A 12487-nucleotide genomic window follows, 5' to 3' on the forward strand; every position below is an offset into this window, starting at 1 on the left:
CAAGTCAGAATCGATCGCCTTACATTTATTTCAAGTTGTGAAGCATGATGCTGAAAGAATCCAAGGCTCTTGCAATTTGGACCTGAAAATGATTTGGGTCATAAGAGAAAAGAACTGGTCTGAAGCCAAAAGCTTGCTGGCAGAGGTATCCAAAGAACAGTGTTAGGGGTGGAAACAGAGATAGCTCCGCACTACAAACACCACTATCAAGCCATTTTAAGAGGTTTACCAGCTTGAGGATGCTACCTGGATGGTAGGGTATCTACAACCGCTTCAGAAACGAAACTGAGGACAAGAAAGATATACAGCAAGCGTTTCAATGGTGCAAATTGAAATAGTGCTGACAAGAGGAGAAGGAGGTGTCAGTTGTGTTCACCTTCTCTCCTCTCTGACCTACAACTTGAAATGGGACCAAAAACATCAGCACCAGTACTCGGCTGTGATGAGCTAGTCTTCTCTTTCTCAAAGCATCTTTGAATGCATCTGCCTGCAGAAGGTACAGACAGGGCTTGTCAACCACGTGCACCGCTCATGTCAACATTGTTGACTTGAACTCTAGTATGAAGCAAAACGTCTGTAGTGCAAACTAACAGAAAAAATCTTCAAAGAATAACGCAAATATAAGTAATTAGGAGTATTAATATTACATTTCCAAGATGGCATAGGCTAATAATTTCTGTGGCACGTGAAATAAGTAACTGACTACATGGGCATGCACATTTTGAACAAAATAAAACACTTCCACTGATGCATTTGCGGCTCGGGAGTTGGAACCTGCTTGCTTCTAAATGTGATGCCTGGGGATATATTACCAGATGAGGAATCTGCTTGAAAAGTATTCAATGTAACCTGAAAATATGATGTTTGCTAAACCTTGCATTATTTACTTTCCATCAAAGCAGAATCTACACTTTTTTCCACGTGTTACCTATAAATATTTCTGCTTTCGGTAAAACATTTTCGGAAATCCTTAACTTAGTTAAGCACAATTTTAGGGATACAAAACATACCTGTTTATTTCCTTTCAAAAACAGCATCACGCTGGCCTTGTTTATCAGTCCTTTAAGTCTGCAATAGTGAAAAGGAGAAACAATATAAATTGTACACATATATTTTAATCTAAAAAACAAAATCAGACTTCCTAATGAAAAATCTAGTTTAAATAACATCTCCTTTTGCTTTGTGCCAAAAAAGCCACTTGTTATAGGAAAAGTTTACACATGTATCCTGCGATTTTACATATGATTGAATTAGTCAAATCAGACAAATACAGCTGCCCAACAGGGCGTCCCGGCGCTAGAAGCTAAGAACCAGAATAAGATATCAGTAGTTAGTAACAAGGTTTAAAGTTGAGATCTGAACTGGCTTTCCTTTGCAGTGCAACAAAGTGATAGAGGAAGCTCATTCCATGCTTTAGCAGCAAGATAATTGAATGATGAGCCTCCACTTGAAATTGGGGATTTATAAGAGCTAGAACCTACATAAGGTCAGAATTAATTGCATCAGAATCTGTTTAATGATAAGATTAAAGAAAAGTTTACATTTACAATTAAATTCAAAATAGAAGAGTAGTTTTTGTCTTAATATCACAAGCAAACTTCTTATAACGTTTTATACAGCAACTGGAAAACAAAATGCTCATTCCACTTAAGCTTTTGTGGTAAAGTAGGTTTGTGACAGTCTTACGTCCAAACTAGTGCTAAAATAAGTACTACTATGGAAAGGCTTTATATGGCATCTCATTCAGGGATCGGAGAGGAGTTCTATGCATTTGAATAAGGTATGCACTACTCAATGGAAAATATATATGTAGCTCATCTTGAAATCATCAACCAAAGCCTAATTAAAGTCTCAGAAGGCCACTAGTACCATTAAGCTTTCATTCCAAGGCTGAGGGTAGTTAACACATGCCTTTTCTTGTCAATAAATGCACTTCTGTACCATTCACAAGCTCCTCAAAGTAGCCCTAACTGGACCTCCAGCTTTGCTTTGGCTGTCTACTCTGGAAAACTGCTTCTGATCATTTTAGTAGCCATGACAACACCCAACAGTGGACCTTTGCTAAGCCTTTAAAGAGGGAGAGAGGTATACTTTTGAGAACTAGAAGCAACCCAAGATCACTGTCTCCCTGACTGAGGGTTGTTATTCGGGTGCAGCTTATTCCAGGGGCAGAGTGAGCATGGAACCCATGTTGTAGCATACCCATCGCAGTAAGGGAGTTGCACTGAAGTATACAAAGAGTACAAGTTACTTATCTTTGGTAATGATCTTTCAGGTGGTTACTTTATGTAACCACAGATTCTTCACCTTGCAAATATTCTCAATGTGTCAGACCGGATCAGGAAACTTTAAAGAAGTAGTCCTGTGCACTGGTACATGGGGTCACGTGGCTCTGGAAGGAACGAGTGGAGCAGCATATAAGTGCCACCCATGCTTGATGACTTCATTTGCTAGGTTAGGCTGTCTGCACCCATAGACACATGGCCAAACAGGAGGCTGGCATCACCAGTGTGCAGATCTCTAGATGGGGACCTTTTTATATGGAAAAATACCAGTTCGCAGAACAGGGAGCCTGGAAGGTCAGTGGATACAGTAACTTGTACTTCAGATGGATACTTCTGACCGAATATTTCTCACCTTGTGAATAGATACCATAACAGTCAATCTCCCTCAAGTGATGGATTTGTGAACTGGCTCAGATCAAAAAGTTGTGCAGGACTCAGTGGGCACAATGACCCTCTTGACTGACTGTGAAGGCAGAGGTGATTCATGAACGTATGTACCGGTGCCCACGTAGTCTCTTTACTAATTTCCAGGACTCGTACTCTTGCTCTAGTCCTTCAGTGGTTTGCTTCAGACACCTTACAACAGAAATTGAAAGTCAATTGTAAAGGGTCCGTGAAGAAGGCGGGCTACCGTTAGTGTTTTGTCTTAGTTGACCTACTAATGAAACAGCTGAATTTACACTTTGTCTAAGGCGAAGAGTTTACTGGATTTCGTGACTGTAGTTCCACTTCTCACGGATTTAAATGAGTAACGCCAACCCCAGTAATTATTTTTTATTTTTTTGGGTTAAGGGTAGGTAGGGTGTGGGGGATAAAACTATAAATAATATCCATTCACTGGCCTTTTTATGGTCTGACTCGACATTGCAGCTGTTGCCAGATAATTATGTGAGAAAGACTAGAGAGGGACTTTGGCTCTGCCCACATTTAAGGAGCCAGGAGTACATGATTTGATTGGGAAGAAGTTGTATGCTTGCACAAAAAAAGTGCTTCCCTGCACACAGTTGTGATCATTTTGTTTATTTACCCAGCTGCCTGAGCTTGAACTGTTAGGGCCACAAACATGACATTGTAAAGTTATTAACCCCTTAATTGCTGCCGTCGGCAACACTACCTGGCCAGTGCTGCCGTCTGCCATTGGCCGACGGCGCCCCACCACGCACGGAAACACCTGCACCGCGGCAGAATTACCGCTGCGGTTAACGGGTTAAAGTGGCTTAGATAATTTAGAAAAAAGATGGTGTTTTTTGTGGCAGAGGCATAGATGGGAGTTGGGCAGTCGTTCCACCGCATCGATGTTTAGGTCCGGCTTGAAAATGTAACCAATATTTTTCTATAGTTCTTTGCTTCCAAAGACACATCCAGCCTCATGCTATTTACATATAACAAGTCAAATTACCATACAAAATTCCTTTAAATCCACCCCGATTGCCATTGCCAATGCTTGTAAGTGGTTGATGTAGAGATTTCCAGTTTAAAAAAAAGCTTTGAAAGCTTTGCAGCTGGAGAAATATATCAACCAATTAAGGTTTTGTTATACCTGGAATCTGCTCACGCTTACCTAGTAATGACATATATACCAGAATGCACCTGTAAACTAATTGAACATCATTTATTAGTTTCCAGTTGTTGCCATCAGGCTCCTTCCTTGATACTGCACAAACTTATCTCACTAACAACAGAAAGAAACAAGCATTTACAATTCAATAGGTCTCGCGGCATTAAAGTTTGAGTTATTGGCATTGTGTATGACAATGCGGTGCATAACATTTTTAGCAAACTTTGAATTGGTGAGCAGTGAGTGTGTGCAAGAGTATGCTATTTTTGAAAGCAGTGTGGTAGAGAGTGCAGGAATTTGGGTGACCTGAGCAATGTGGATGATGCACCTCACGCACAAGGCTGCCGCAGTTATTATTCACAGAGCTCTGATGGTGCACTTCATGCACGGGCTCACAGCTGTTATTATTTACACAGCTCTGATGATGCACCTCACGCACGGGGCTGACGCAGTTATTATTTACACAGCTCTGATGCACCTTAGGCACGGGCTCACAGCTGTTATTATTCACACAGCTCTGATGATGCACCTCACGCACGAGGCTGACGTAGTTATTATTTACACAGCTCAGCAGTACAGGCCGGACCCTTCTTCACTCTCACGGGCTCTCTTCCACCTGTTGCCCCACAGCAGGAGCCCTTGGGAAGCATCACACGGGTCGGGAAGAGAGTTCAGCGCACAACGTACAAAGTGTTCAGCAGTCGGAAAAAGATGTCCCCCTATCAGGCTGTTATTTATTTATTTATTTATGATATTTATAGAGCGCGAACAATGGCCCAAGGGCGTCTCGGCGCTGAATATCTGTAGGTATTTACTCCCGGAAGAGAGGGAATGAGTTGAGTTTACTGGTTAAACAGCCAAGTTCTCAGCTGCTTACGGAATGACCAGAGTGAGGGGCTGATTTTTATTGAGTGGGGCAAAGTGTTCCATAGTTTCGGGGCTGACACCAGGAAACTTCGATCCCCCCAAGAGACCAATTTAGTACGAGGGACCATTAGGTCATTTAGGGAGGACGAGCGTAACAGTCTGGGAGGACAGTAGGGTGTCAGATTTTGTGTGAGAAAGGCGGGTCCTTGGTTATGCAGGGCTTTGTACACAATACAGAGGGTTTTGAATGTAATCCTATTTCTAATTGGTAACCAGTGTAAGTGTCTGATGGTTTCTGTGGCAGATTGATATTTAGGGATTCTGCCCAGGAGCCTGGCTGCTGAATTCTGAATGACCTGCATTTTATTTAAGACCCTGGCTTGAGCATTAATAAACAAGGCGTTGCAATAATCCAAAGTGGACAATGCCAATGAAGTCACCAAGGTATTAGCGGCCGATTCAGGGAGAAAGGGAAGGATTTTCTTTATCAATCTTAATTTATAGAAGGCGGAAGAAGCGATATGATAGGCATGTGGGAGAAAGTTAAGGCGGTCGTCAAAAATAACTCCTAAGTTCCTCACTTTGCTGACAGGTTCGAGGGGAGGTCCAAGAGACGTCGGCCACCAGGCAGATGACCATTCTGGGGTCAGTTGTCCAAAGATGACCACTTCCGTTTTGTCGGAATTAAGTTTTAGGCAATTGGAGGCCATCCAGTCCCCAGTTGCCAGAATGCCCTCTTGAAAGGCTTCGGCTATTTTATAGCCGTTATTTTTAATGGCGAGGACCAACTGCGTGTCGTCTGCATAGGAGGTAAGGCTCATCCCGTGTGCTCGAATGAGGTTAGCTAGGTCCGACACATAGATGCTAAAGAGTGTCGGACTTAGGGATGAGCCTTGAGGTACCCCGCATGACAGCGACAGAGTGGATGATTGAAAGGGGCCCAGAGTGACAGCCTGGGACCTGTCGGCCAGAAAAGATGCCAACAAATTCTTGTCTGTATGTTGGATGCCCATATTTTCGACACGATCGATCAGAGTAGAGTGTCGAAAGCTGCCGACAGATCTAGCAGTATTAGTACTGCTGTTCCTCCGACATCCCGGATGGATCTAATATCATCCGCAGCTTTAATTTGAGCCGTCTCCGTTCCGTGAAAACGGCGGAAGCCAAATTGGGTCTCGTCGAGTAGATGATGTTCCTCTATAAAAGCAGACAGTTGATGGTTCATGGCTTTTTCGACGATTTTTGCCAGGAATGGTAGACTGGCAATTGGGCGATAGTTTTTCAATTTGTCCATATCCAAGTGTGGCTTCTTTAATAGCGGTTTGAGGAGCGTTTCTTTGAGGGCGGTAGGATAGATGCCTGTTCTAAACATGGAGTTGCAGATTGAGGTGATAGCAGGAAGGAGAGCATCAATAATAGGTGGAAGTATTTTGAATGGGCAAGGGTCGAGTGCAGAAACTGATCTAATCGTAGAGATAATTTCTCCCAACTGGGTGTTTGAGATATCGGCAAACTGAGTGAAAGTGGGACCAGTACGAGGTGAGGAAGTAAATTTGGGGGGGGATTAGTGTTATTTGAAAAAGCCAAAAATAGGTCATTGACCTTACTGAAGAAAAAATTGGTCAAGGCATCACAAAGGGATTGTGAGGGGGGGTGGGTCAGATTGAAGGAATGGCCAGCTAACTGCTTGGTAGTGTCGTATAGTTGCTAGGTAGAATTTTTGGCTAGTTCTATCTTTCTACTAAAAAACTTTTTCTTGGCATCAACAATCATTGCTTTGTATATAGCCAACATTTCCTTATAACGAATTTTGGCATCTTCAGTATAGTCCTTCCGCCAATGCATCTCCTTGTCCCTGAAGATTTGTTTCTGCGTTCTCAATTCCTCAGAGAACCAGGGGGCCGATAGGGCAAGTCTATTTCAGGTCAGCTGTTTGACAGGTGCCAGTGACTTGGCGGCGCAGCCCAACCAATCATGAAATTGTGTTGTGGCAATATTGGGGTCAACAGAAAGAACGGGGATCGAATTGATCAGGAGGGTTTTCAGATTGGGGCTGTCGATATCGTTCCATGCAGTAAACGGCGGTCGGGAGTTGACAGGGGGTGTGTGGGAGCTAGAATCTTGGACAATTAGAGAAGCCAAAATTACATGGTGGTCCGACCAAATGAGGGGAAGGATTTGGGATATGTATATTTCCTCTAAGTTGGAAAAGATGCCATCCAAAGTATGACCTGCGTCGTGCGTTGGAGAGTTTACCAATAGTGGGAGGCCGAAAGTTGTCAGATCCGCTAGGAGGGAAGCAGTGTCCTTGTCCTCTGTGTTATCAAGGTGAAAATTGAAGTCACCGAGGATTGTAAGAGTTTTCCAGGGCCAATGACGCAAGTATGGAACTAAGGTCGGAAATGAAGCCTCCTCTAGATCCCGGTGGTCGATACAGGAGAATCCCTCTGAAGTTATAGGAGGGGGTTAACTTGATAGAGAATTGTAGGGCTTCGCAAGATGAGGACGGAATTACATTGGTTCTTACAATGAATGAGTCACGTGCGGTAATTGCTACGCCGCCACCTATTTTGCGCTGTCTATCTAGTCTATAGATAGAAAAACCAGTTGGGACAGCAATCACGAGGTCTGGATCGGATGAATTATCCATCCAGGTTTCGGTCATGAATAAGATGTCTAATTTCCTATCCTCAATAAGATCAGCTATGTCCTGTCGGTGTTTGCCAAGTGATCGCACGTTGGAGAGGGCTATTGCGATGGACTTCGGTGAATTAAGTTTGGTCCCAGGGGAAGGTTTAAAGTATGGAGGCAATGCAGTGTTACAATGCGAACAGAGCAGGACAGGATTGCCTTGAAGGGAGGAAGGGTCCAGTTTTTGGCATGAATGTTGATGCTGGGGACATATCTGTAATAGCTGGGTTGGTGTATAGGTAAGACGCGGGGCTAGATCGCCAGAGACAGGGGGGGTTGCCCTCCTCGGCCCGGTCCAGGCGCCGCCGGCGCGCCTGCTGCGCGGACGGGAAGGCATTCCGTTTTTATACATGAGTTATGAAGGTGGAGGAGGGCGGGAGGGAGGAACAACTAGACCGCCAGCCTTACCGCAACCAAGATGGCGGCTAAGGTGGTCGATAGAAGTTGACAGCGCCTGGCAACGGCAGCGCTGTGGCAGGACCGGTCAACAAACCGCCTCGGGGCGACGCAAGTCTTGCGGCGAGGTGGGAAATGCAATTTAAAAATTTTACTGGCTAAAATATATACAATGTTAAAATGCAGCGTTATTATTAATCAATAACAGGCAGACAGAGTATGGCACAGGGAAGAGCGAAGATCCCCCTGGGCCAAACCAGTAATAACGAGCAGCACCTTCGGGTAAAGTTTGCGCTATACAAATTCGCATTACATAAATAACAATAACAATAAAAAAACAATCGCTATTGTAAAAAAAAGTAAAACACATACCAGATATGCAACCCCAGCACGAGAGACGGAATGAGCAGAAGCAGGAATAGAAGTGCGCGTGCACTGCCGAAACCTGCCGTGGGGCGGGACTTCCGTTTCTGCTGGAAGCCCACAGAGTGCCCGGCCAGAGGAGCAGTGGTGACGTGGGGCTCGAATGCCCGAGGGAAAGCCCCGCGGTGGCGGCTTAAGTCCAGAGTGAGGTGAGTGGGGCTTAGTTGAAGTGGGGGGTGGCGGAGGGGGGGTGTCTCTGTGCGCTGGTGTGTGTGCGCGCGCTGGTGTGTGTGTGCACTCGTGTGTGTGTGTGTGTGCGCGCGCGCTCGTGTGTGTGCGGGGGGGGTGTGTGTGTTTCTGTGCGCTTGTGTGTATGAGTGCGTGTATGTGCGCTAGTGTGTGTGCGTATATGTATGTCTCTGCGTTTGTGCAAAGAAAATGAAAGCTGGCAACACGGTCGCTCTAACCGCGCACTCCCAGAGCCATCTGGACAGCAGTAAAAACAAAACTTAAACAAAGTGAAAGCACTGTCTCTCTAAGCACGCATTGGAAGGGAACCATAAGCTGCTCAATGGAACGCGTGTGCGCGTGGCACGCTCAATTCCGACTCTTTCACATGCGCGTGGCCAGTCTTGTCTCCTGGAAAGCAGAGTCGCTAACAATAGGTCTCTGGCGAGACCGTGCTTCGCGCGGTTAACGCCACGAGTCCTAAAAATAAGAGCGAAGAGTGAACCACACAAGCAGTTTCCTTAGAAATAATTGTAAATAGTGCCTTTATATTGCGTAATCAGTTACCCTCAGCAATAAGGAGGAACTGGTTTTGTGAACCTGCTTAGTAAAAACATAAATCAAATATACTACCCTGCGAGTAATTTAGAGCTGTAAAGAAATTATATTGGAATGTAGATAAAGGTTACCTGTGGTGAAACAGGCAATGCCTTTGGTGTATGAGACCATGACAAAAGAAACCGAGTCAAGAACTATATATACTGAGAGGCAAAATGAAATCACTGTGCCAAATTATATGCACCTCAAAATGCAGTCTTTTTGTAATGGCATGCATGCATGCCCATGTCGTAATGCAACAATAGTGTGCAGCAACACACAAGTACTGCAGTCAAAGAACACTTGGAAACACACACTAAAATGCGAACTAACTGTAGAAGCATTAGAAACTCGGAGGAAAATAAATAATATATTACAAAATATTAGTACATAAATATTCTGCTTACTTATCTTCGAGCTTCTGTGCTTTTGGGCACATGTCATCCAGCTCTCCAGACGCTTCGAGTTCCTGAAAATATAAAGGCGTGCTACATCACTACAATGCATCGAGGATTCGATTTTGACGAACAAGATTAAGTAGAAGAACTAATAAAATATTTGTTGTCTAGTTTACCTTTACAATGTCCAGGCCTCCAACCAGTTCACCCTTCACATAAAACTGAGGGTAAGTGGGCCAATTCGAATACGTTTTGAGCCCTTGGCGTATTTCTTCATCAGAAAAAATGTCAAAAGTGCTATATTGTATGCTGTGCTTGTTGAGGATGTCCACTATTTGTCTGCTGAATCCTGTTTGCCAAACAAAAAGTGCGAATGTTAATGTCTTAGGACAGAATGTTCAGACAAATCCATCACAGAATTGTGTGGCCATTTATCTTGATGCAAAGTACAATGCACCTAATGACAAATCTATTTTTACATTGTACTTTATCTGAATCATCTAATATAGCCGACATGCAAAAAAAGAAACTACGTTTTAATCACAAACAACATTTCTGCTCACTAAGGTGATAACAAACCATAGACAAACTTGTACTAATCACTGCTCAAAGGAACAAGTACACATACATGATATAATATCTGCAGTTATAAATATTGATACTGGAACAGACTCGGATATATATTAAAAATCTTCGAACATGTGCAAATGAACATAGCCATCGGACTCACAAGTTACAAACTGACGGAATCAAAATCGTTTAATAACAAAGGTGGAACAAAGTTACAACTATCTATAGCATATATGCAGCTATGCAGAGCATATTATGATACTTATTACTATTACTATTACTGTGTGTGGAGAGAGGCCATAACTCATGAGAGGCGAAGCCTTGAGTGGGTCACATCAATCCTCTTCCTCCTCCCACAACAAAAAATAGAATATTACACTTTGCACAGCTCTCTATATGGTTTATGTCTTGAAAGTTTTTAGCGTGTACTGTTTTTAAAAACGATATTTAACAAGAACCAGGATGGAAGAGGTTAAATGTGTGCATTAAGTTAAACCCTAGCTTAAGGCCACTGCACCCACACAGACTTGCAGGGAGACCCTTGTTGGACATCCTGCAGGTTCGCAGACCATTTATTGTGTCTGCAGGCCCTGTTTAGGCAGAACAAGGGCCCCGAGTCTGAGGATTTGCAACATTTAATAGGGTCTCCTACTTGGCTGCCTGAAGGCTGTGTGCAGCGGGAGTTGGCCACTTGCGGCAGGTTGGGCGCACTGCCTGATCAGAGGCATGAGCAGTGACGGTTGGCCGCATGTCCAGGATGGGCACCAGATCCTGAGCCCCACAGTTCAATGTGGTACAAGATAAGACAAAAATCAAATCAAAAAATGTACTGAAAAAAGAAGGTTGAAGTGAGGTTATGGTAAGCTTTGGTTAAAACAACTTAACATATGTTAAAACTCAACCACTGAAATTTACCACCTGTATTTAGCCCTGCAAACCATAACTCAGAAGGCTGGCGTGCAAACTATAACTCACACCAAATGCAATTCTTTTGAACTCACAATATTTAAATAAATAGCAACAACACATACTGAAGCTAATAAACAATACTTTAATCATCTCTCATTGATAGTTTTAACCATGATGTCACACATAATTTGATTGTGACCTTATTTATGACATTTGGAAATGCAATTGTTACATCAAGACTAAGGTCATGATGATCCTTACATTAGTTAAGTTATTGTTCCCTTGGCAGCTCTGTGAGTTTTGAATTGCAGAGCTAACCATATGTAATGTAATGTAAAAGGATTTGTGGATCACAAACTAATCACCCTTGGGGGTCTCTAGGCGCTGAAACCATAACTGGCAAAAGCTCATAGTGACGGACCGACGGACAAGACTGTAATATGGTTTAATACCGGTGCCATCAGGTTCTGGTACATTACAAACAACAATGTCAGTGCAGGAGTTTGGAAATGAAACCGAAATCCTGAGACAGAAATATAGGACCGTTTTACACCTGCTACCCGTCATGTAATTTTTATATTACATGTTTATTTTGGGGACCATTCGGAGTCCATAACTCAAGCGCACTATTTGTAATTTTCATAACAACCCTTCCATAAAAAAATTGGCCTGTTCAAAACAGGTTGTCAACTGGAACCGAACATATTTTGTGTTGAAAAAATTACCTTTTTTTGCACAGTACGTGTGCTCAATTGTAGGCTCAAATAGTATACCATTAAGCAAGAGGGTTCACATGGGGTTTACTGAGAAGGCAAATAACTGTATACATCATATCGTTAAGGCCTTCAGCAACATATTTTCTCAAAGGTGAAACTATACTACAAAATAAATGCAAAACAACATTTGCAGTCTGAGAAAGTAAAGAATGAACCAGGGCGGCCCTGTTTAATATGTAAAAATGTGCTACAGAGTGCTCGTCAATTGTGGATGCAAATGGAAACAAAAAGTATCAAAGAAACGACTGTAACCAGAATGGCCTGCGTTCAACTTCCTTACACAAGATCGCTTTCGAAATCTTTGTAATATGGATTTGTGGCCACTTGCTGCAATTTTCGTGAAACGGAATTTATTGAGATATTAGATGCTGGTATTTATTTGTGTGGCATCCAAGCTGTGCTGCCTTCTCGACAACCGAAGTGTCAAGTTCATGTACCGCCTGGAGTAAAACACAGGTTCTGAAATTTCTCATTCATCTGGGAGTTCATTAGTAAACAGCTAAAGGCTGATTGCTGATGGTTACTCTCCTGCCAATATATTAGTTCGTTTCTACAACAGCATGCCGAAAAGGCGGCTTTATTTTTGCTGTAGGCAACTACATGCAGACTAGAAAGACTGATCGATTGCATTTCATTTTTAAGAGTTCAAGTAGCAGAGCACAGGGGCTGTTTTTCAGCATAAAACAGTACCATTCTCTTTTATAACGCATTTTGCATAGTGCAGTGAGCAAGCATAATGCTTACTAATAGAAAAACAATTGAAGAAAACTAGCCATGTAGGTGATGTGCAGAGGTTAATATTCCGGGTGCCTGTTTGATCCAGTGGGTACCCCTGCACGGACTTCATAA

General features: G+C 43.1%; 1 protein-coding gene across 1 annotated transcript in view; it reads right to left on the reverse strand.

The window, feature by feature from the left end:
* GLRX3 (glutaredoxin 3) overlaps positions 1–12487 on the reverse strand; it is a 251731-nt gene that overhangs the window by 68881 nt on the left and 170363 nt on the right. The window contains exons 5-7 of the mRNA XM_086922549.1: positions 9560–9732; positions 9393–9454; positions 1011–1068 (exon numbers count right to left, since the gene is read on the reverse strand). Of these exons, the coding sequence (XP_086778675.1) occupies positions 1011–1068; positions 9393–9454; positions 9560–9732 (293 nt within the window). The remainder of the gene's footprint in view (positions 1–1010; positions 1069–9392; positions 9455–9559; positions 9733–12487) is intronic.

Source organism: Lissotriton vulgaris, chromosome 5 (assembly GCF_964263255.1).
Source record: "Lissotriton vulgaris chromosome 5, aLisVul1.2, whole genome shotgun sequence".
In the NCBI taxonomy this organism is placed as follows: domain Eukaryota; kingdom Metazoa; phylum Chordata; class Amphibia; order Caudata; family Salamandridae; genus Lissotriton; species Lissotriton vulgaris.